The following is a 24,682-nucleotide window of genomic DNA, read 5'->3' on the forward strand; positions in this document are numbered from 1 at the left end:
TGAGACTTCAACATATCTTTTGGAGGACACAATTCAACCCACAACAAGCATCACTGCCAGTAATTGTGACAGCATCCACTTCACCTTCATTCCTTCAACCCAGTCACCAGTGCCCTGGGCACAGACATGAATGTCCTTGGACTCACATTGTTGAATTCAAATTGGGTGTGGGCTGTTCCAGCAAGTGTGGGCCCTCAGCAGATTTCAAGGTCATAGATGGCACTTCTGGGGTTGCCAGCAATGAGGGGACAGTACCAGTGCAACCAGAGTAAACAAGGAAGAAAATGGTGTTGGTCAAGAAGACTAGATCTTGGTGTACATATGGTGGTCCCTGGGTTCTTCCAGGATTACCCATGAACTTGAGCGGGATCAGAGGTCCCCTGTAGTGCACAGGACAGAACAAGAGAGACACCGTGGCTGTTACTGTTCTCCTATTTCCTGCACGCAAGCCAGAGTGGCCAGAGAAACATGTTACACCATTACCACTAGTCTGCTCCTCCCCAGAATTCCCTTTTCTCCTGGTCTGCTATTTGGCTAGAGCTTCTCTTAGAAAATATCCTATCCCAGGTTTCAGAGTCGGGCGGGTTCCTTCAAGCTGTCGGCACCAAGGCGGACGCAAGGAAGCCAAAAACAGGGCAGCATGAGGTCAGATAGCAGAGGGCGGGTGGACAGGATGCCAAGGCTTTGGGCATGGATGAATGCACATCAGGGAGCAGCCAAACTCAGCAGTGGGACTCATCTAATCCTAGCAAGGATGCACCTAGAACCAGAGTCCAAGATGAGGGCCCACAGGTGTTAATGAGGAGGCACAGGAATTCAAGAGTGTGAGCCTGGAGGGGGTTGCGAAAAATGAATTAAAGCCCAATCATCTGGCCCCTTGGGTGTACTTCCACTCATCTTAAAGAAGCTCTACTCTGTGTGCCTCTTGACGTGAAGCAGCATCACACGCAGGGCTGGTCCACACAGACAGCACGCACGAAGCATCCTGTGTAGCTAAGGCAGGCCCTCTGCCCAGATTCCTCATTCCCACCTGGTCTCCAGCCATATGAGCAAGCTGCTCTCTGCCTCAGCATCTCCGCATGGCAACCGTGACACCTTCTGGATCACTGGCTCCCTGTCTCAGCTACTTCAGCTTCAGGCTCAGAAACACGAGAAGGTTCCCTAGCTTTCCCATGCCACTTTGGTTCCACCCCTGGCCCAGGTCATAACATCTCCTCCCCTGTCCCTGCCGGGATGGCACAGGGGGCACACACAAGGGCTCCCGACAGACATGGCAGGGTCCTTCTACTCTAGCTCCCTAAGCCCAGGGGGCCGGGGCAGGCGGGTCTCATCCCCACACCCTTGGAGCTGACCTGGGTGGACAGAGGAGAGAGCACAGCCTCTTCCTGAAGACCCGCGTCACTCTGTCTTCTTCTCCAGCTTCTTTTCTCCCATTCTCCAAAGTTTTTGGGTCTTAAGTAGTCAGGGCAGCAGACAAAAACACATACTTATTCTTTAAATTTATTGCTTAGGTGGGACCTTCACTCTGGAGGTTTAAATGACCCTGGCTTGTGTGAATAAAAAGATCTTGTTCCCCAAAGATACTGCCATGGGCTTCAAAAGTTTATTCTGAACTTCAAAAAGAGTCTCGTCTTTTTTTGTTGTCTTTTTTCTGCATCTCTGCCTACCTATTCTAGTCTAATTGCCCAGCCCTGTAAAATCCCTAACTCCATACACATAACACACAAACACACTTGCTCTCACGGTGTATGTTCCCAAGTCTGAACATATTCCCTGAATATGGTGTTGGCCTTCTGCATTTGTACCCACTGTAGCTATCACCTGGGATAGTACTGCCCCACCTGTGCAGTTAATGAGTTCTATGCATCCCCCAGGTAATGGCTGGGACCTTAGTCCCTCTACGCCTCTCTGAGGCCCAGCGGATTCCCATGACATGTTGTGAAAGATCAGGCATTTTTTACATAGCGTCCATCATCATGGTGCCCCACGGCCCCCTCCCCATAAACTGACTCTGACTTTTAGGGACTAAGGGTTGTGCCGAGAGGGAAGAATGTAACTCTTCCCCTCTGTGATAGGCAGAGCCACCAACCAGCAGAGCTGCAGGGGAAAAGCCCAGTCAGCTCCATCAAAGGCTGATGACTCATGTTCCGGGGCCAAGATCTCTTTTTTTTGAGTTACATGGGATGGGTGGGTTACTTCTCTTGGTATTCTAATATGTTACGTAGGATTGCGCTAGCTTCTGTAACAAACAGATCCCCCAACATAATGACTCAAGCCAACAGAAGTGTACTTTTTTCTCACCTATCCGTCCTAGGCAGTATTCAAGTCATGGGGTGGGTTTCTCCCAGGTGATCATTCAGTGTCCCAGGCTTCATGCCTTTCATGTCACCCCCAGGGTCTTGTTGCCATCTGCTCTAGCCTGTCGTAGAGGAAAGAGATCTTGGAATGACCTTTGACTCAGACGTGGTGCACATCACTTCCTCTCACATTTTGTCAGTGACAACTGGTCATACGGCCACATCTAGCTACAAGAGAGAGTGGGAAATATGGTCTAACCGTGTGTTTGGCCACAAGCTTTGTACCATGGAAGGAGAGAATAAATTAGAGCAAACAGCTAGCAGAACCTGCCATGAATCAACCCACTCTGCAGCTATGCTGGGGAAAGGGAGCATTCTCTAGCCCCCGGTGGACTCTTTCCTTCATGCCTCCTCCCCCCACAACACAGTACATTAGATTTCAAGATCTCTGTGCTCCAATCTCTATAGCCCACTCCCAGCTGTCTTCATACCCTTTAGCCTTCTCCTTCAGAGAGGATGCTTTTTGGTTAAAGCAAATACATTTAGTAAATGTTTGAAATAGACTAAATCAAGCATCTGGCTGTGGTCATTTCCACCTCCAGAGTATCTTAGGAAGGGCCTCCATGTTGCCTTAGCTGCATCTATTAGCATTTATTGAATGTCTACTGTGTCCTGGTGCTGCTGGGAGTAAATCATGATATTGGCCGTAGATGGTGACCAGAAGATTCATCACTGTGAGCCTCAGTTCAATGCAAAACTCTCCAGCTGGTTACACTGACACTACCTTTGTTCCATCCCAAGGGCTAGGCCAGAATGACCAGGCCTTGGCAGTTTAGGTGTTAGTTTTTTTCTCCTTTGAAAAAAAAATATCTGTGTTTTCCTCCAAGATGAGTTAATCCCCAAATAACCGGGCTTGCTTCTGTCCGGATCCTAACCACCTACTGGCTTTTCTTCGTGTGCTTTAGGTTCACTGCCTGATCCGGCTTCACGCAGCTTTCATTTGTGTCTCATTTGCCATCCACCACAACAAGCTTACTTTTTTCAAAAGACAGAAATCTCAGCAGATGTATTCATTCTGGGATGTTTGCGGGACACACCCCAGTGAGCTCATTAGCCCAAGCTAACCAGGAGGCTTTTTTCCTCTTTTCTTTTTTTCAGTTTGCAGCAAAGAGCAGGATCATGCGGTCTGCTCCTCGCAGCTCTCATTCCTGTGTGTTCAGGGAGCAGCGGCTGGAATCACCCTCCAGGAGGGGGGCTGCGCTTTCTTAACATGCACACTTCTTAGGAGAGTCTGCTTTTGTTTAGCGGAAGACTGAAGCTCAAACAGGAAATTTCTAGGTCAGCTACACTTTGCTCTAAGAAAAGAAAAGTCTAGCCAAAAAGAACAGCAAAACTATGGCCTGGCTTTTTGGAGTGTCTTGTCTGATTACCCAATTGTTACAGCTCAGATTAGGAGGGGATTAACCCCCGAGGTTGGACAGATGGAGAACACTATTAAAATACCCCATGTGGGGTTTCAGAGTAAGGAGCAAAGTGACCACCTGTCCCTGTTTCTCGGGTCAGTCTGGCCTCATTTAGAGCCCCAAGGTCGCTGTCTCTGAGGCCCACATGTGGAGAAACTGAATCGCGCAGGAAGCAGGCAGGGCCGGCCCTCGGCGCGCCCAGAACTCTGCCCTGCTGTTTCTTTCTCGATCTCGTGCCCTGCCCTGGAATGACCTGGTAAGAAATGTTCAGCTGAATTGCAAGTGACTTTGTGGTTGTTATCTCTCAAGGCCCTTGGGAACAGGTCTGGGACGTTTTATGAGATCACGACAGACAGGAAGACTTCAGTTTCAGACCTTCTTTTCCTTTGTTAACTACTGAGCAGCAACTCCTCCTTTCCTGAACCTCTGTAATTCAGGGGCTGCATCAGGCTGTTTCTGTGTCTCAGAAGCTGGAGAGGAGTGAAGCGAGATCTAGTCTGTGTCTTTGTGCCTCTCACCTCTGCATTTGAGGGGGTTGGGACAGTCTCTGTACCACCTTGCTGAGCAAGGAAGCTGAGTGGCTTAGGCCTCGTGTTCCAGCCTTGAAACCACAGGCAGGAAGGTGATATAAGCAGTCCATTCAATAATTAATAAGCCACTTAGCTCTTCCGCTTCAAGTCCTTTCTCTTACAGGAGTGGTAATGCCGACCTCTTAAGGATGTGTTCAGGAACATCAACCGTTGATGAGAAAACATACGCCAAAGAAAATATGTTGGGTAACCTCGAAATCGTAATGATTCAGCCAGATGACTACTTCTTTCTTATATATCTAGCTCAAGTCAATTCAAGAAAAGCATGCTGAGCACATTGAGTGCCTCTTCCATCAAAGACACAGCCCCAGCACAATGAAACACAGAGTCTCTAGTTGACAGGGCCATCGATCCCCAAACTCTAAAAACAGCCACTCATTTATGATTGGAATTCTCCCAAGGAAAGGGACCTCACCACATCCAGAGGCAGCTTACTCCATGTCTGGATAATTCCATTAGAGATTTTTTAAAAATAGAGTTGAATTATTTTGTATCTTCACAGCTTCTGTCCCTTAATTATAGCTCTACCCCTGTACTGAGCAGTTTTTATGGGCCAGGTATTGTTCCAAGTGATTCCCATGCTTTAGATTATTTAATCCCCACACCAGCACATGAGGTTGGTCCTCCCTATGTTACACAAGAGGAAACTGGAACAAAGGAGTTAAATGATTGCTCAAGATCAAATAGCTAGTAAGTGGCAAAGCAGTCTAGCTCCATAGTCTACCTTCTTAATCACTGTTTTGATTATCTATTGCTGAATAACATACCACTCCAAAACTTAGTGGCTTAAAACAACGACCATTTTATTTGCTCAGAATTCCGTGGATCAGGTATTTTTCCAGGGCTCAGCTGGGCAGATCTTCTCTGTTTGGCGTCAACTGAGGTCTCTCATGGATTGCAGCAAGATGGCAGCTAGAACTGGGATATCCAGGATGGCTTCACTCACACATCTGGAACTGTGGCAAGGACAGCTGGAAGGTTCCATGTGGCTCTCACAAATGACTAGCTTGTGCTTCTTTTCGTGACAGATGGACCCCAAGGCAAGCATTTCAATCAGCAAACATGAAAGCTGTGTAATTGTTCAGGTCCAGCTTCCAGAGTTATACGCCACATTCTATTGGTCAAAATGAGTCTCAGGGCCAGCCTAGATTCAAGAGGAGGACAACTAAATTCCACCTCTTTGTTGGAAAATGGCAAGATCGTAACACAAAAGAATATGTGAGGGAGAGATTATTATGGCCATCTGGGGAAACACCATCTACCCAAACCACAACACCATACTGCCTCTCTAGAAAATAAGCTCATACACACTTCCAAATGACACCTCTCCAGATACTTGACACTGCCTCTCAAGTCTCTCTGAGTCTTCTGTTTTTCAGGTTAGGCTTCTTGTTCTTTATGAAATGTGGAATCACCTGTCCTTCTCCTCTGACGTGCCCAGAACTTAATGTCATACTCCAGGGTGTGCCTAGGCTGGCACAGAGCAGAAGGACCATCATCTCCTGTCTTCTAGATATGGATATTGAATCATATAGGAATTTTTGACTGCCACACAGCATCACATAGAAATTCTATCACCTGAAATTCAACGCCCCCCACTCTGTACTTGGGAATTGTTTTGAGGGACCCAAGTTAAATTCTACTTTATGAAATTTGGCCTGGTATTCTGATTCATTGAGCCTTTCTAGATCCTGATTCTGTCGTCCACTGTATTCACACCCCTTCCCAGCTTTCAGTCAAATGTACGTTTGACTCATGTCTTACCTCCTCCTTGTACATCTCCTTCCAAGTCACTGATAAAACTATTGGCTCAGTCAGAGACAAGAAGACAGCTCCCAGGAACACCACTAAAAAGCCCTCTCTCCACATGAAAATCTAGCCATTGATCTGCAACTGTGAAAACTGATAGGGCAGAGTTGTTCAGGCAGTTCTGGATTCACCCACTTGTCTTTCTTTGCATCCAACCTGCCTTTTTACACCTTGTCTCAGGAGTGTCCGAAGAGCCATTGCCAGCACTTTGCTCAGGTTCTGGAAACTCCCTGCTTTTTGCATTCCCCTGATGTTCCACAACCATGACACTGGCAGCAAAAGAGATTAGTCCACCTGAACTTTCTTATTGAGCCCCTCTTGATTCCTGGTAATCACAACAACGTCCCCTTCCCGAATCATCCCATGAGCACACCACGCCAGAATCTCGCCCCTCCTCACCCATCTTCTGCCATTTCTGAACACCACAGCACCGTTCACCAGCACTTCTCCTCGTCTCCAGAGACAACCTCAGTGGTGCAGTCATCGAATTAACTGCCACACCTCTTACCACCTGACCCTCTTGTGAATCTGCACCAGAGACAAAGTTAGAGTGGTGGGTGCTGCTCATTCTTTTCAAGAAATGTGGACATCCCACAGCTAGAAGGACCTGCAACTAAGATATACAACTGTGTACAGGGGGGGTTTGGGGAGATAAAGCAGAAAAAAAAAAAAAAGATTGGCAACAGTTGTTAGCCCAGGTGCCAATCCTTAAAAAAATAATAATAATAGAAAAGAAATGTGGGCTCCTGCCCGCTTCATTAGTTACGGCGCAGCAGAGTCTGGCTTCAAGCTGCTTACAGTATAGTTCAAGAGGGAGTTGTGTATGCTAATATCAATAACATAAAACAGAGTACAATTACTGCCTTTAGGGGAGTGAAAGTGAACTCTTATAAGGTTCATAAGACAAACTGTTTCTATTGGAGCAGAAGAAAAGCTCCTTGGAGGCAGTGGCGTGTGGAGTGGATCCTGACCAGCAGGGGAGTGCGGGCGAGGCGGCAGGGTCTGGCTCTCCCAGCGCTGCCCGTTTGCGCAGTCTTGAGGAGAACCAGTGGGAGTTTAAAACACTTGTACCATTTGACCTAAGGCTTTCAAAGTCCAAGGAAAGAATCTAAACACAACGTTTTCCATAGTGTTATATAAATGATCCTGCCATTGAATGGAACACTAGGTAACGCTCAAAAGGGTTTTTGTGAACGTAAACCTGATCATCAGCTTGGGGAAGGCAGAGGCCCTTCCCTTGGTCTCTCAGATATCTGATTGCCCCGCCCTGGTTCTCCACTCCACAGCCTCTGAAAATGCAATGCTTTCCCACTAATTTTGTAGATGACTCAGAGCCTCCTTCTTTCCAAGTGATTTTTCTGCGTGTGCCGTGTCCGGGGCTGCCTAAATTCAGCTTCTGCTTCCCCAAGCAGGTCCTGATTTGTGATTTACTGTCGTCCTGAGGCTCAGCAAGGGGCACAGTTTACGCAGCCCGGCTCGGTCTCCCTCTCACCCGCTTGCTCTCTCAACTCCCTGCAACAACGGACAAATTATTCCCCAAGATTCTCCCCAGAGCTTTTGTCTCAAAAAAGGCAAGTTTTTCCCTAAAAGGAATCCTTGCGTCAGTTGCTAATAATATACATTTTTCCCTCACATTATTTTATGAATTATTTTTCGTGACATGGGAAAATGCTTGTGATAACATGAGCTAAGCAGGGAAACAGCAAGATATAACCTTAAAATGGTACCCAGTATAGTCTCAACCATGTAAAACAATGTGCCTCAAAGAGGAAATTTAATCAGGCAGTAGCAGCGGCCATCTCTGCTAATAGGACTCTGGGTGACTTTTGTTCTCCTATACGTACATTGCTATATTTTCCAGAGGTAATGAAAATATTTGGAGGCCAGGTACTTGGGAGAATAGTATTGCCATTTGGAAAATTAAAAAGTCAAGAAAAAGCCAGTGCGGGACGAGAACAGTGGCTATTGTTCGCCCGCCCCCGCACCGCGCGCAGAGGGCGCTCCCAGTTGCCGTCCTTGCCTTGCGCTGATCCCACCGGCCTCCAAGTGAAAGCCTGACAGTTGAAGTGTTTGTCAAAGGCAGATCTAGTTATCTGACTTCTCCTTATCCTGTTGCCAGACTGCCTCGGGACACTTGACGCCTCGGCAGGATTTCTGGGAGGACATGCAGCCACCCGGCCGTTGGACAGACGGGACTTGTCGCTGCGAACACGTGATGCACCTGCTGGTCCCCGGGCAGGCGCGCAGGCTGCAGCGTACCTCCCAGGGCTGGATGGCCGAATGCGGTGTATAAAGGAGTAGATGGGCTCCCTTCTTTTCTCAGCCTAGCAAAACTAAGAGAGCTAACCAGGGCAAGCTCTGGTCTTACTACTTTTGCTGAACATTCAGCCTCCAACAAATCCAAAACCGTTGCCCAAGATGTCAACAACAGGCCTGTTTCAGGAGGAGACGTGAGGACGCATGGGGAGAGGGAAAGGCCACTAATATTTCACTCTGAAGGGATTTCCCTGAATTTCCACAGAAATGCCTTGGAGCCACACACCAGTCTTACTGTCTTGGATGCCTCAGAAGCACAACCACCATTCAGAGCTCACGTCAGGATAGACAGAGCTGTAGGTGGGGAGGACTTGAAAAGCTCTCTTCCTTTCCTCCCTCTGACAAATGAAGCACTGGAAGAAAATGTTTTTCCCTGGTAATACAGCGCTTGGAATTTCCTGTGGGTGGTGTGTGCTAACACAGTTCTTTCATTTCTTTAAATCGTTACGAGGGGTTGGTTCTTTGTGTAAGCCGAGAAGCGTTTCTTCTTGCACCTGTGAAAATGATATTGCTCTGTCATTCCGGCTGCATGGAATGGCCTCTTCGTGTGGGAAACATTGTGCTTACAGAGTGTGACCCCTCCAGTCTCTCACTTCATGCCTAGAACTCCTGCGCTCCTTTCTGTTTGCCCCACTCTCCCTCTCAGGCGGCAGCCACGCCCCGGAAAGCCAAGCAAGAATTCCCTGGCCCAATAGAGACTGAGGGAACACTCGGAAAGCAAGGGGCCGTGGATCCACTGAGACAGGCAGCCCCGGGAAGGAAGAGGGAGGAAGGTGAGGGAATCTGAGTTAAGAGGGCAACAAATGCAAAAGAAGGAAGAGGAAGGGAGCCCAAGAAAGAACCCTCTGGTAGATTCCAAACCAAGGCAGCACCCAGATGTGCAGGTGTGTCCACGTCCTCTCAGATTCTTCCCACTTAAACACACTGCACCTGGGAACCAGGTACTGGCAGCCGTTTGGTTTGGGGAATACTTTTGGCTTTCTCCATCAGCAATCCCAAAGCAACCTCAATTTTTTATACTCTGATTAAAAAGCAGTGTTCTTGGTGTGCAAATCCAGCATCAAGACAATTGTCCTAGGGGCCAGCCCCGTGGCCAAGTGGTTAAGTTCATGTGCTCTGATTTGGTGGCCCAGGGTTTCCCCGGTTTGGATCCTGGGCATGGACCTAGCACTGCTCCTCAAGCCATGCTGAGGCGGCATCCCACACAGCGGAAATAGAAGGACCTGCAACTAGAATATACAACTAGGTACTGGGGGGCTTTGGGGAGAAGAAGAAGAAAAAAAGTTTGTCAACAGATGTTAGCTCAGGTGCCAATCTTTAAAAAAAAAAAGACAATTGTCCCAGTCTTCCTTTCCAATCAGATTATGACTCTAAGCCCTTCCTGTAGAAAGTCTGGAAGGTTCTAAACAAGGGGGTGATGAGAACTGACATGAGAATATTGCCTGGCTGTCGTGTGGAGGTTAGATTTGGGGGATAAGGTGGACCTGGGGAGGCCAGAGAGGAGGCAATTTCAGTAATCCAGGGAGGGCTGGTGGTGATTTGGACTAAGGTGGCGGCAAGAGAGGCGGTAAGAGGTGATGACAGGTGCTAACAGACTGAGTTCTTGGACCTCATGGTTAATGACCATCCCTCCTAAGTTAAACACTAAACGTCGTAAAGCTGCATGTGACGTCCATGATAGCTACTCTAATAGCTACTTCTACATCTAATCACTAGTACTTAATCAGTAATTTACCGAGCTCAGTATAGGAAAATAAGACACAAGGCCTATCCTCAAGCTGCTTATAAAATCTAGAACAGAAAATTCTGCATATGACCAGATGTGACAAGTGCCATCTGAGAAGTACAACACAGAGGAATTCAGACCCTCCAAAGGAGAAAAGGACCACTGCCTGGGACAATCTAGGAGAGCTTCAGCCCCGTAGAGCAGGCCTGGCTGTATGGAACCGTGAAGAATGAGGGTGTTGGCGAGCATACATGGGGAAGAGGCCTTTCTAGGCTCAGCAATGGCAAATGGGACGGGAATAGGCCAGGCATGGGAAGCATCAGGTGTGCTCAAGAGTGGTGAGTGGTGTTTTGGGCTGGAGGTATGCTCCACATAAAGGAGTAGCTACTGGAAGAGAAAGCTGGAAGGTAGATTAGTTTAAGGAAGCTATAAATACAAATGACAGAATGTATTCCGTGGTTTGAGGTAAATAGTGAAGGCTTTTGAGCAGGAGAGCATTGGAGCTCAGGAGAGATGACTCTGTCTGCTGCAGGTGATTAAAGGGGCAAAACTGGGCCTTGCAGATCAGGCACTAGACAGGAAACAAAACTAGATTAGGGAAACCTTGCCGGTGCGAGCCACATTGTCATTATCCAGTTGAATGTATAGAGCAAGGGGAAGAGACAGGAGGGAGTTACCAGGTGCTGAGGTTTCATGGCTAGGAACGGGGAGCTGCTATTTGTTTCTAACTGAATTTCAGGTGTATCTGGCACACAAGGGTGCAGGCCCAGGGAGATGCATGGCTAACGCCCAGGAGAACCAGGGTTGGGATATCTCTCTGACCTATCTTCTTGGAGATAATGAAATTGCCAAGAGAGGATAATGTAGCAGCAGAGAGGAAAGCAGGAGAAAACCCACAGTGAGGGAGCCAGAAGGAGAGAGGTTAAGCATAGAAATTATCAAGAGAGTTGACTGATATTTTTGCTTTATCAACCTTTAACTTGTTTGGCACTTGATGGCACCCTGACACATAGCTGGCTCCAGAACGCTCCAACTGACCTTCTGGCTTGCTTGTCTGGGTGTTCTGTCTCTACTGCATTGGACGCTATTGATGCCCAAGTAACAGAAATAACTGTTGCTGAGAAAAATCTTTGACAAAGTTTCTGTCATAGAATTTGGTTCATGAGCCCACTAGTCTCCAAGCTTTTAAAATCAGATGATAACTCTGTCTTTTTAGGCTTCTAGAACTTTATAAACAGTATTTATGTCTTCGTGGCTATCGCAAAGCCATTCAGTGGTATTTAAATCCTAGGCTAGTGTACCTTTTGGTGTCTTTTCATTGGTGATAGTGCATTTTCTTTCATGAATACTACTTCTAGAGATTATATCATGCTGTGTTTATGTATATCAAGATAAACAAAAAGGTGCTCACCTGGTAAATAATCCAATCGTGTATGCATTGTGTACAAAACACTTCCTGTGGACTCAGTCATGCTTCCTGAGTAGAAGGGTGTGGTAGAACCTGAGAGGAGACAGAGAGAGAACCGCAGCTTGGATGGTGAGTACGAGAACGGTTCAGACTGCAAAGCAGAGCCATCTTCATGGCATGTCCGGTGGCACAGGGCCCATGCTGGGCTGATGTCCTGCTGTTGTGTCTTAAAATTGTTAATACTTTTTGAACAGGGAACCCTGCGTTTTTATTTTGAACTGGGCCCCACAGATTATGTAGCCGGAGAACTAGACACACGTCCCAGTAAATAACAGAAAAGGTCAGTGGGGTGCCTCCTGGAAACAATGTCTGACGTGGCTCTTTAGGTCAAAGCAGGCCAGGACTGCAGGATGTGGCCCCATGGGCTTCCCGCACAGGCTCTCACTGAGGTCGCTTTGGGAGGGCCAGGGGCTCGCCAGACGCAGGGGGACCTCTACCTCTGAGGCTGCGCCGGGCAACAGCTGCTCACCCTGCGTGGCTGAAGAATTTAGCTGCGAAAATCTAATTTGGAGCTCCCTAATTAAGCTAATGAAGTCAGATCATTTTTATCTGTTCTTGGTCCAGTCCTATGTATAATCCCAGAATAAATAGGTAATTGTGACTTTGTGGCATATGTGTCCTTTTTTGTGACATATGAGCCAGGCAACGTCTTTATATAGTTTTTTTGAAATTTCAGGGAATGAACTGATTTTCCTTGGCCAAATTGAATGTTTGAGATGAGGCAAAATTGTCGTGCCTTTAAAATAAATCAATGGCGCTCCCATTTTACCACCTTTTACTGACTACTGTAAACAAGCGGTGCCCAAATAAGTCCCTTAGTCCTGAAAGATCCTGTATGATCCTCAATTTTTTCTTGTTTTAAAGAACACTTTTGAATAATAAATGTCGCCATACACAGATGTCTTCTGAGGCGGGTTGAAGTTAGTGAAATAGAGACCAAGCCGTTTCTTTCCTTTGGCCTTGCATTCTATAAACTGGGAAAATTCACTAATTAACCTTTAAACTATATCAAATTATTTCCCTGAGACACATACATCTTTATAATGTTAGGAAAGCCTATAAAATCCAGAGAGTAAAGGAATCATTCTATTTCATCCATCCATCTTCCTGCCAATCGAGATTGTTCTTTATGAAATAATTTCAACTTCTTTTCAAATTATTGAGGTGAAGTCATTCTTTCCCCTTTGCAGTTTATTGATTGATTTACAAATATTAGGTTCTCTTCAAGTGTCATCCATTCCTCTCTTTAGAGGGCTTTGTTTTTCACTCATGTAGTTTAATTTCTAAAAATTGTTAGAAAATAAAGGAACCATTTACAAATAGCCCAACTGGTTAATAATAATAACAATCAGAGGTAATGTTGTTTGACTGCTTACTCTGTACGGGTCAGGCGCTAGCTGAGTGCTTTGTATACATTGTCATTTAATCCCCAGTCACGAGGTAGGGACTCCCACTGCTAGAAATGAGGAAATCGTGGCATGAACTGGCTCTGCGTTTACTCGGGGTGCCCAGCTGGCAAGCGGAGGATCTGAGCCCGGAGGTTCCAGATCTCCAGGCGTACCTCAGATTCTTTTATGAAGGACAGGCTCTGTCCTACACCATCCGACTTAGCTCCAGCTCAGCTAAGTATGACATGCAAGCTTTCCATCTCAGAGTAACGCTGAGACAGGGTGGATGCCAGCACATTCCATCTGCACCAGGAAAGGAGAGAACCCTCTCAAACCATTGTAAGCACACGTTTGCTAAGTGCAAGGCTGGATGCTCCATTCAGGAGATATGATGATCAGTACAACACAGACCCTGCCCTCAGAGAACATACAGACCTTTTCCAAATGTCCTTTACACAGAGTGACCATCCATCCCGGTCTGCCTGAGACTGAGGGGTTTCCAGAGATGTGTGACTTTCAGTTCTAAAATCAGGAAAATCCCTGGCAGACCAGGATGAGTAGGTCACTCTGCTGATAGAAAAGGAAGTAGTATCACTGTGTATTTTGAAAAAAAATACATGCACCCCTGTTTGTGGACACTCTATACAAACACATGCTCCTGCGCACCCCATGGCCTCGGAGCCCAAATGAGTCACCTAGGTAAGCAATCTGCTCAAGACTCATGTCCCGAGCGTTGTGAGTCTCTAAGGACTCCAAGGTGAATACAGTCTGACTTAGGGAAAGACAGGCTCAGGGGAAGACCTTCCAGAAGCCCCCAGACAGATGCTGCTGTCTCTCTCCGGAGAAGCCTTTGAGCATGTAGGCGGAAACCAACATGGTGGACAGAACTCAAGGTTTTCATGAAGCCCTATGCAGGAATCCTGGGGAACAGAAAGAACATAGAAAGACAAAAAGCTTTTCTTTCCTTTTGTTTTCATTTTGGTATTTGTTGCTGAACAACCCTTGTTTATAATCCTTTGGGCATGTATTCAGTTCTCGTGACAATGCCTATGGCAGAGCCAAAATGTGAAATCAGACTCATTGTCAACCACAGATGTTCAGCCCGAGGCTGGGCGGGGCCCCGCGAAGGAGGGAAATGGCACCAGCTGAGCTCGCAACAGTGGCATGCCCTGTGCTGGCACCACGATCTCACAATAGTCCAGATAGGGAGCACTCCACACAAGGTTTGGAAACCCTCAACAGAGGAGATTCCAGGGAGAGAAGAGGAGAAGGCAGTTGAATTGGGTAGATGAACGGGGTCCGATTTCAGAGGGGGACATAGCACTTCACTGTCATTGAGTCATTTGCTGAGGCAAGAGGCAGTACTTGTTGTTGGGCAGTTGACATCTAACAGGTTCCTCTGGGCGACCACAGATGCCCAAGTCGTGTTAATACTTAAGCTAATTTAAGATTTGTATTGGCTCGGGTTAAGTGTGTCACTATACTGTTTTTACTTCTATTTTAATTTTATAGGTTGGAATGGGAACAGTTGTGAAAACAAGCATGAAATTAATTTCTCTATACTCTCTCAGTAGGAATATGACATCAATATCATCGTTTGCATTGAAGGACTATTTCACTCAATAAAAACTGAGTGTCGGGCACTATCTTATCCTGCAGAAAAGTGAATTGCCTAGTGAAATAAGCATCCCATTTAATTTTTATTCCTTATTTAGTTATCTATATTCATGGCTGAGCTGCAGATTTCATGAGAATATGGGTCAAATCTGTCTGTGTCTTTTACGCCTTACAAAGTGCCCTGAAAGCACATGGCAGCCACTCAATAAATATTTAATGAATGAATGAACATAGTTCAGATTAGGTAAGATCTCCACCCTTAAATTGTACAATCTGGTAAAGGAAACAAATATAATTTAAAAAATTCATACAAGGCTGACTGAATTAATTGACAAGTAGAAGTACCCCACATTCATCCATTTGTTCAGTCAACAAACATTTATGGAAAGCCACTAAGAGCAAGACGCTGCTGTAGGTGCTGGGCATGGAGCAGCAGCAAGGAGACAGAAAGTCCTGCCTGCCTCTGTGGAGCTTCCATTCTGGGTGAGGAGACTGACCACGAGCAAATAAATAAGGAGGACATAGAGCCTGTCAGAATCTGAAATGTGCCATGTGAAAAAACCAAGAAACGAAGGAAGAGAAAAAGGGGTGCTGGGTAAGGGGGGGTGCCATCTTAAAAGGGAGAGCCAAGGAAGGAGCCATTTGACCCTGGGTGGGGGAGGACCTGGGAAGGTGAGTGCTCTTGAGGTGGCCATAAAGGCTAAGAGGGTTTGGGGTGGGTGAGATGGAAAGCCCCTTCCAACTGCGAGAGCATCTCTCCCTGTGGAAAGAGGGGCTCTGGAGGCAGCCCTGGAAGATGAAGCAGGGCCAGGCTGCAGAGGAAGAGGGAGCTCCTGGTGGCTCGTGCCTTCTTTTCCCTTCCCTGTGCCTGACTATCTGAAGCGATCTTTTCCAGGACCCTGGTCCAGCAGTGGCCAGCCTGCCCTCCATGAGGCCCACACAGCCTGTCACCCACGTCTGCTGTGGATCCGCCTCAGGATGGGTGTCTGGGGGAAGGACACAGGAAGGAGAATAGTCGTCACATTTCTACCTGAAAGGGGTCTGTGTATGTCAGAGGGTCAGGAGGAGCTGCTCCCCAGCTCTGGCTCCCAGCAGCGGAAGGACCATGGGACCATCCCAAAACCAGTGCCCTTCCCGCCACCCACGGATGATCAAATACCTCCAACCCTGGAACCCAAATCTTTGTGCCACATTCTGCTATTGTGGTGCCCCAGTGAAATGCCAATCCAGTGCTCTTCCGTTCATTTCACACTGCCCCTCTAACCAATCGCCATTTCTCTGTATTCCTCCTTTCTCTCAAATACTCTACCTCTTCTCTTCCCACCGACGGTCCTCCTTTCTCTCCTCCTTTGCCTCTCTCTCCGTTTGTCTCATCCTTGGTCTCTCCTTCTTCTTCATATTGAAAATCCTTTCAGTTTCTAGTTAACAAAAGAAAAAGACTATTAGGCGATTTATACCAAAGCAAATAAAGCCAAATGTCCTTTTTAAAAACAGATAAAACCATAAAAGTACTAGAAAAATCATGTGATATTAATTAAAAATATATCAATACCCATTCACAATTAAAACTGTCAGCAAACTGGGAATAAAGGAGAACTTCCTCAGTTTGATAAAGAACATCTACAAAGTGCCTACAGCTAACATCATCCTTACAGGTGAGAAATTAGAAGCTTTCTTGCTAAGATCGGGAACAAGGCAAGGATGTCCCCTCTCACTACTTCTTTCCAACGTTGTACTGGAGGGTCCACTTAATTCAGTAAGACAAGTAAAGGAAGTAAAAAAGTACACCGATTTGGAAGGAAGAAATAAAACTGTCTTTGTTCACAGATGACATGATCATCTATATAGAAAATCTGAAAGAATCAACCAAAAACCTCCCACAACTAATAAGCAATTATAGCAAGGTTGCAGGATACAAGGTTAATATACAAAAGTCAACACTTTCCTATATATCAGCAATGAACAAGTGTTATTCACAATACCATTTACATTACATCTCCAAAAATGAAAAACCTAGGTATAAATCTAATGAAATATGTACAAGATCTATATGAGGAAAAATACAAAACTCTGATGAAAGAATCAAAAAACTAAATCAACGGAGAGATATTCCATATTCATGGATAGGAAGATACATTGTCTAGATGTCAGTTCTTCTCGAATTGATCTGTAGATTCAACGCAATCCCAATCAAAATCCCAGTAAGTCATCTTGTGGATATTGACAAACTGATTCTAATGTTTATATGGAGAGGCAAAAAACTCAGAACAGCCAACATAATTTTTTTTCTACCTTTTTTTTTTTAAAGATTTGCCCTGACCTAACATCTATTGCCACTGTTCCTCTTTTTTTTTTTTTCCCCAAAGCCCCAGTACATAGTTGTATATCCTAGTTGTAAGTCATTCTAGTTCTTCTATGTGGGATGCTGCCTCAGCATGGCTGATGAGCAGTGCGGAGGTCCGCGCCCAGGATCCCAACTTGCGAACCCCGGGCCAGCAAAGCAGAAAGTACAAACTTAACCAGCTGGCCATGGGGCCAGCCCCAGCCAAACAATATTAAAGGAGGAGAACAAAGTCAGAGGCTTGACATTCCCTGACTTTGAGACTCGCTATAAAACTACAAGTAATCAAGACAGTGTGGTATTGGCGGGAAGGAGGAGAGACAAACAAATCAATGGAACAGAATAGAGAGCCTAGAAACAGACTCACATAATTACAGTCAACTGATCTTTGACAAAGGAGTAAAGGCAATACAATGAAGCAAAGATAGTCTTTCAAAATAAATGGTGCTGGTACAACTGGACATGCCCATGCAAAAAAATGAATCCAGACCTTACACCCTTCACAAAAGTAACTCAAAATGGATCATGGACTTAAGCATAAAATGCAAAACTATAAACCTCTTAAAAGACAACATAAGAGAAAGTTTAGGTAACCTTGGGTATGGCAATGATCTTTTCGATTCAACACCAAAGACACGACCCATGAAAGAAATAATTGATAAGCTGGACTTCATTGAAATTAAAAACTTCTGCTCTGCAAAAGACACATCAAGAGAATGAGAAGACAAGCCACAGACTGGAGAAAAATATTTGCAAAAGATCTATTTGATAAAGAACTGTTATACAAAATATACAAAGAATTCTTAAAACACAGCAATAAGGAAAGGAACAACTAGATTAAAAAATGGGCAAAAGAGCTGAACAGACATCTCACCAAAGAAGACATACAAATGGCAAATAAGCATGTGAAAAGGTGCTCCATATCATGTCACGAAGGAATTGTAAATTAAAACAACAGTGAGATACCACTACACACCTCTTAGAATGGCCAAAATCCAACACTGACAGCACCAGATGCTGGCAAGGATGTGGAGCAGCAGGAGCTCTCATTCATTGCTGGTGGGAATGCAAAATGGTACAGCCCTTTGGAACACAGTTTGGCAGTTTCTTACAAAACTGAACATAGTCTTACCATACGATCTGGCAATCACACTCCTTGGTATTTACCCAAATGAACTGAAAATTGATATCCACACAAAACCTGCGTATGTTTGTTTATAGGAGCTTTCTTCATAATTGCCAAAACTTGGAAGCAACCAAGATGTCCTTCAGTAGGTGAATGGACAAAGAAACTGTGGTACATCCAGAAAATGGAATATTATTAAACAATAAAAAGAAATGAATTACCAAGCCATGAAAAGACATGGAGGAAACTTAAAGGCATATGACTAAATGAAAGAAGCCAAAGACTACATACTGCACGATTCCTACTATATGACATTCTGGAAGAGGCGAAACTGTGGAGAAAATAAACAGATCAGCAGTTGCCAGGAGTTAATGGGGAGAAAGGGATGAATAGGCAAAGCCCAGAGGATCTTTTGGGCAGTGAAAGTACTCTGTGTGATACTATAATGATGAATACATCTTAATACACATTTGTCAGAACCCATAGAATGTACAACACCAGAAGTGATCCCTAATGTAAACTATGGTCTTTGGATGATAAGGATGGGTCAGTGCGGGGCCCCGTAAAGCTTCATTGATCGTAACAAATGCACCACTCTGGTGCAGGGTTTTGACAGCAGGGGAGGCTGTACGTATGTGAGGGCATGAGGTATACGGGAAATCTTTGTATTTTCCACTCACTTTTACTGTGAACCTAAAACTGCTCTAAAAAATAAAGTCTATTTGATTACATAAAAATTAATAACTGATATTCAATAAATATTACCATAAATAAAATGAAATGAAAATGATAACATTTTAAAATCAAATAACATTTTAAACACTTAAAAATTAAAACATTTGGAAACATAACATGTTAAAATTGTAACATTATAATATTTATTTTCACTGTTCCAAATGTAGTCCCCCCAGCTTAACTGCCACAACGTCACAACATTTGCTGGCACACAACCAGCCTCTCCCCAGACCACCATCACCAGCTGCTCCTGGCATCTCCATAGAGAGGGCAGCTAAGGAAATGCAGCAGGACGTAGATCCCACCTCTGCTGTGCTCTCAGTCCTGAAGGAAGTACGCCCCTCAGCTCGCAGGCCAGAGTGCCTCCTGGTTCTCTCGTCCTTGCTGCAAGGGCCTTTTACAAAGTCCTCCCTTTGGCTATGGCACTAGCAAGCTTCTGGGCATTTTTTATTTAGGATCACGGGGACACGTGTAGCTTCTCCTTGTAGGCAGCTGATGACTTCACTTACTCCCCACCTGCCTTCATCTCTCTGGATTTAAGTTCTTGCGGATGGGAGGGAAGTAGCCAGTTGGCCCAGGCTTCCACGGGAAGGCACAGCGTTGACTGGGTTTCCCGCGGCTCTGACAATAACCAGACCTAGGCTTACCTTCTTCCTGAGCTCTTTATACTTGGGCTCCAGATTCCCAAAGTCATCACGCCAGGAGCATGAAATCCAGTTGGAACATCTTTGCTCTTCTCTGCTATCTCCCTAAAGCTCCCTGCTGCCACTGCCCTCAGGCCCGTGGGGCTCCGTGGGCTGGGCACTCGTCTCAGATGTTCCCCCACATTGCCACCCGAGTCATTCTGCCTGCACAAAAATCTGCTCTCCTTTAGCAGCCCTGAAAGCTACAACTTCAGGGGTCCTTTCCAAGCTACAAATTAGAAAATTTATGGCCCAAAGTCTCACAGCCAATGATGGCAAAGATGAGATTCTCTCCAGCATTCAGAAACTTTTCTGTCACCAAATCACTGTTTCTCTGATCATTAGACCGTCCCCCATTCTTTGCATAGTTTACATCAAAGTAAGTCTTGAGTGGGTCATTTTCTTACATCAAATCTTTATTCTCCTTTTCTTATGAGGGCAGAATGTTTTCCTGAATAAATTACTTTAATGTTGCCACTGGCCGTTTTTTGTTCTGTGTATGTGTTTCAGTGATTTATTGCTGTGTAACAAATCACCCCAAAAAATCAGAGCTGAAAACAGCACTATATTTCTCATGATTCTGTGGGCTGACTGGGTGGGTCTTCTGCATGTCTCACCACGGACAGTTCACACTTACGCTCCATCCGAGGGCCAGGTACTCACAGTTCACACCCCCTGCAAGGCTTCTCTCCCCATGTGGGCTCTCTCCAACAGGTTCACGTGGTCTTCCTTACAGCATGGTGGCTGGGTTCCAGGAGCACAAATGTCAGGCCTCCGGGTCCTCCCAAGAACTGACACAGTGCCACTTCCACTGCATTCTATTGGCCAACTGAGTTTTAAGGCCAGCACAGACTCAAGGGGAGGGGAAATTCCTTCTACTTCTTGGTGAGAGGTGCAGCAAAGAATCAGCCCCCAGGATCACATGAGCCAATTCCTTAAAATCAATCTCTCTTTCTCTCTCTCACTATATATAGCATTATATAGATAGATAGATAATGGGGTGCATGTGTGTGTATGTGTATATATATACACAGGATGGGCAAGAATTAGATGGGTAGGAGGCTCACGGAGCTTAAGTTGGAGACGTGGCTCCTGAGTTGTCCCCCCTAAGTGCTATCAGAAGCATTAGAAGCTGGAGTGAAAAAGTCCTGGTGAGAAACAGCGTCAAATGTACAGAAACACCCAATGCCCTGCCTGAGGTGAGGTGGTGAGGAGCGTGGGGGCGAGGGACGGTCCAGACTTCGGCATCCGAGCTCTGCCGCCCTGGGCATTCTGCCTCCAGCTCTCATCCAGTGTGCTCGGATGGTCTATTCTGAAGAGAAATAATTTTTAAAAGACTTTTTTCTGTTTTTCTTTAAAAAATGATTTGTGACATGTATATCAAAGGATAAAAATTGTGTGAGTAGAGAAAGTATAGCTTGTTTGGCATCCATGCTCTCTCTTTTTTTAAAATAATGTACTAATCAAGGTTCTCCAGAGAAACAGAAACAACAGGATAGATGGATGGAAGGATGGATGGATGGATGGAAGGATGGATGGATGGATGGATGGATGGATAGACAGATAAGGAGATTTATTGTAGGAACTGGCTCACGTGGTTATGGCAGTCGAGGTCTCACCCTCTGCCATCTGCAAGCTGGACCCTGGGAAGCCAGTGGTTTAATTCAGTCTGAGTCCAAAGGCCTGAGAACCAGGAGTGCCGATGTCTGAGGGCAGGAGAAGATGGATGTCTCAGTTCAAACAAAAATGGCAAATTCACCCTTCCTCCACCTTTTTGTTCTATTTTGGGCCTCAGCTGATTGTATGATGCCCACCCACATTGGCGAGAGCAAATCTCTTTACTGAGTCCACCAATTCAAACGCTAATCTCTTCCAGAAACACCCTCCCAGATGAACTCGGGAATGGTGTTTTACCAGTACCTGGCATCCCTTAGCCTAGTCAAGATGATACATAAAGTTAACCACCAAAATAATAACGTTCATTATTCACCACAAAGGACAGGCTCTGTTCCGTGACAATGCCGAATATGTGAGCCTTTGCTGCAATCGTGCTTAGTAAGAAACGAGCCCAAATCTCACTAGACAGAAACTGAAAACATTTCTTCCTTTTGGCCCAATGCCTTCCCTCGTGCCGTGCTCTTTTTATGTCGTTCTTCCCAGCACTGATAACTACTTTGCACACCTGGTGGGCTCTCGTACTGAAGGCAGGAATCGGGCTTCGCTGTGTCAGCTGAAGCCCTGTGTTCTGCGGTGCCATTGTCAGTCACCTGACCAGCTGTGTTCAGCAGCACAACACAAAGCAGTGGGTGAAATCACAACCAGCTCTCTAAATGAGACCAGACGTGTGGCGTCTCTTGCTTTTCTTTCACCGCCCAATGCATTCACGTGTTCATTATTCCAAACGGCTGCCCGCCCATCCACGAGTTCTCAGGGCAATCGTAGCAGCTCCGATGCTGGGTTTGTGTGTGGTTAGTGCAATTACCATTAATAATGGCCCATACATCAGCGTTTCTGGTGCACTCTCTTGTTATGACCTTCCATCTACACTGTGGGGTGTGCTGCTGCAGAACTGTGTGTGTGCACACACGTGTGTGTCTATGCAACAGCGTGAGTACATCACCAGCCCTTGGTCAACTGTGAGACTGTTCGTGCCTGCCCCGTCTGGCCATCATTTTTGAAACCTCCATCCTCCGGGTAACTTTCCTATATCCCCGAGAATGAGTCTCTCCTCTGGGTTTCAGAGACGACGACAACAATGATCACTATTACCACCATTTGGTGAACATGTATTAGAATAAGAACTTAATACATGGACTCTCTTACTTAATCATCACAGGCACTGACGAGGTACTGCTATTTCCATTTTACAAATGAGAAGGCCCTGAGGCTAGAAATGTTCATTCAATTGCCCAGAGCTAGGCACGAGTTAGGGCAGGTCCATGACTCCCATCAGCCTCAGAAAACAGGTCTTCCTGTCAATTTTAGTAAAGTCTCATTTATCTGTAATTAAAAATGTCCAATTCCATGCAATAGTAGAGGTTTTTAAACACTTCTTCACACAGATTTAGTTCCTAAATACCATTTTCCAACTAAAGGAACCAGGGCTCCTTGGGGAAATGCCTGATGTCAGATTTGGAGCATGAAATGTACGAGATGAACCTAAGACATTTTGAGCCTGAAGGTAAGGAAACCATCAAAGACCACTGAGTATTTTGTAAATGACACAGGACCCAATCTGCAGGTTACCAGTTCACCAAAAATGGGACCATCTGAGCATCAGAAAGAAGGGTCATGGCAATCAAATATACAAAACCCGTGGGTTCACAATAACGTGAAAATAAACAAAATCAAACACACAAACGAACCCAAACGTACTGGCTGTCTTCAGAGGTTGCAAGAACACTCGCAGGTTACTCTGAAGACGGGTCTATAAAGGGGAAGAATCGAGCATCTAGCCTGCCTTTCCCACGTAGACTGCACTTGAGAGTAATCAAACAGTGGATGGGGGAAATTCTCCTTAATCCAGAAGAACCCAGCTAATTAATACTGAAGTAATTATATCGTTAGAAAATCACAATTTTGCAGCCCCCTAAAGAAGTGGTGGAGCTGGAGAATGATCATCGGTGGCGGTTAAAAACCAGCCGGAGCTAAATGGAGCCCTGAGACCCATCACACAAGCGGAAGGCGAGGGTCCTGTTTGGATCCTGTCTAGAATCAACCAACCAAAAAATTCATTTTTGAGTCAAGGGGAAAATTGAACATGGATTGCCTATTAAATGTGAGATATTGTGGGAATAGTATTGAGTTTGGCTGGATGTGATAACAGCACCGTGGTTATGTGTGTTTTTTTAAGCCCTTATCTGTCAGAGACGCACACTGAGCTACGTACCAGTGCTGTGACGCAATGTCTGGGATTTGCCTCAAAATACACCGGGAAAACAGTGTTGGGGAAGCACAGGTAACGCATAAAGGCAGAGTCTGAGCATTGTTGAAACGAAAGGAGGAAGAAATGGGGCTTCATTTCTCTATTCTTTCCACTTTTGTGTCTACGTGAAAATTTCCATAATCATTTTAACATTTTTACAAAAACGTTAAGGTTTCCCTCCAGCCTGGTTCTTCTTTGGGCTGAAGGCCAGGAGGAAAAGGGGGGCTCTCGTTTCTTCACGGGGCCTCCTCCCCTCCATCCGCGTGGGCCCCTGCTTGGGAGGGGGACCAGAGCCAACTCACCTGACAGGCCGGTTGGGATCCAGGGCTGGTGTTTTCTGGGCCTGGCGCGTGTTCGATCCGACTTTTCTTTAGGGTAGAGGTGGATTTCATGTTATCTTTTAGAGACTCTCCTTTGTTGGGGAGGTCCCCGAATGAGTGCAACACGCCCTCACGCTGGCCACTTGCCATCTACCCCACCCCTGCTGCCAGCCCAGGCTCCTGATTCCCAGCACACCCCACACCCACACTACACAGACTCTCTGCTCCTGCCCCAAGGTCCCTGCCCGTGGCCTCTCCTTTAAGATGGCTCCAGGCTGATTCCCGCTTCCACGCAGACCATATCTCATCTGAACCCAATGCCCCAGCACCAAGATAGAGGACATTCCTTGACTTTGGGGGTCTCTTCATTTGTTTCCTTTCCAAATTCTCCCGAGAAAGACAAATAGGTGCACCTGACTGAGGGAGCAATCTGGGATGGGGGGTGAACAAAGCAGATCCTGACATTTCCTGGGGGCTAGTACTGTTTCTTGGCTAAGGGTTATCAAAAAAGATGTTTCATCTTCTCCTATCTCCCTTCCTCTCTGCCATGCATACAACAAGCTCCTCCAGACAAAATCCACCACCGTGGGCTTCTCCAGGAAGGTCCTAAGGCTTGTTGGTGCCTGACACATTTATCAAGGAGCTTTTGGTAGCAAGCAACAGAATACTTGACTAAGAGTGGCTTAAGCAATAGGGGTTTATTATTACATATAATAAGTATAGAGGTAGAAAGTTCCACATCAAGGCAGCGGTTTGATGATATCAGGGCTCTAGGTCGGCTTCTCTGCATTCTCTTGATTTTTTTTTTCTCTTCTTGGTCACAAGATGGCTGCCACAGTTCCAAGCATCACATCATCACACAACAATATACAAAGGCT

General features: G+C 45.8%; 1 protein-coding gene across 4 annotated transcripts in view; it reads right to left on the reverse strand.

Moving 5' to 3' along the window:
• Window positions 1-7,916: 7,916 nt before the first annotated feature.
• The window catches only part of MTMR6 (myotubularin related protein 6), a 93,696-nt gene continuing 76,930 nt past the window's right edge, over window positions 7,917-24,682 (reverse strand). The window contains exons 16-18 of one of the 4 annotated variants that reach the window (XR_011528005.1): window positions 15,984-16,092; window positions 11,613-11,702; window positions 7,917-8,969 (exon numbers count right to left, since the gene is read on the reverse strand). Coding sequence is in view for 1 of the 4 variants with exons in the window: in XM_070578636.1 (XP_070434737.1) it covers window positions 24,623-24,680 (58 nt within the window). In the remaining 3 variants the exon portion in view is untranslated. Of the gene's footprint in view, window positions 8,970-11,612; window positions 11,703-15,983; window positions 16,093-24,483; window positions 24,681-24,682 lie in introns of those variants that run through there. The other 3 variants (XM_070578636.1, XM_070578640.1, XM_070578643.1) reach the window with 3 other exon arrangements.

This window comes from Equus przewalskii, chromosome 16 (assembly GCF_037783145.1).
Source record: "Equus przewalskii isolate Varuska chromosome 16, EquPr2, whole genome shotgun sequence".
In the NCBI taxonomy this organism is placed as follows: Eukaryota; Metazoa; Chordata; class Mammalia; order Perissodactyla; family Equidae; genus Equus; species Equus przewalskii.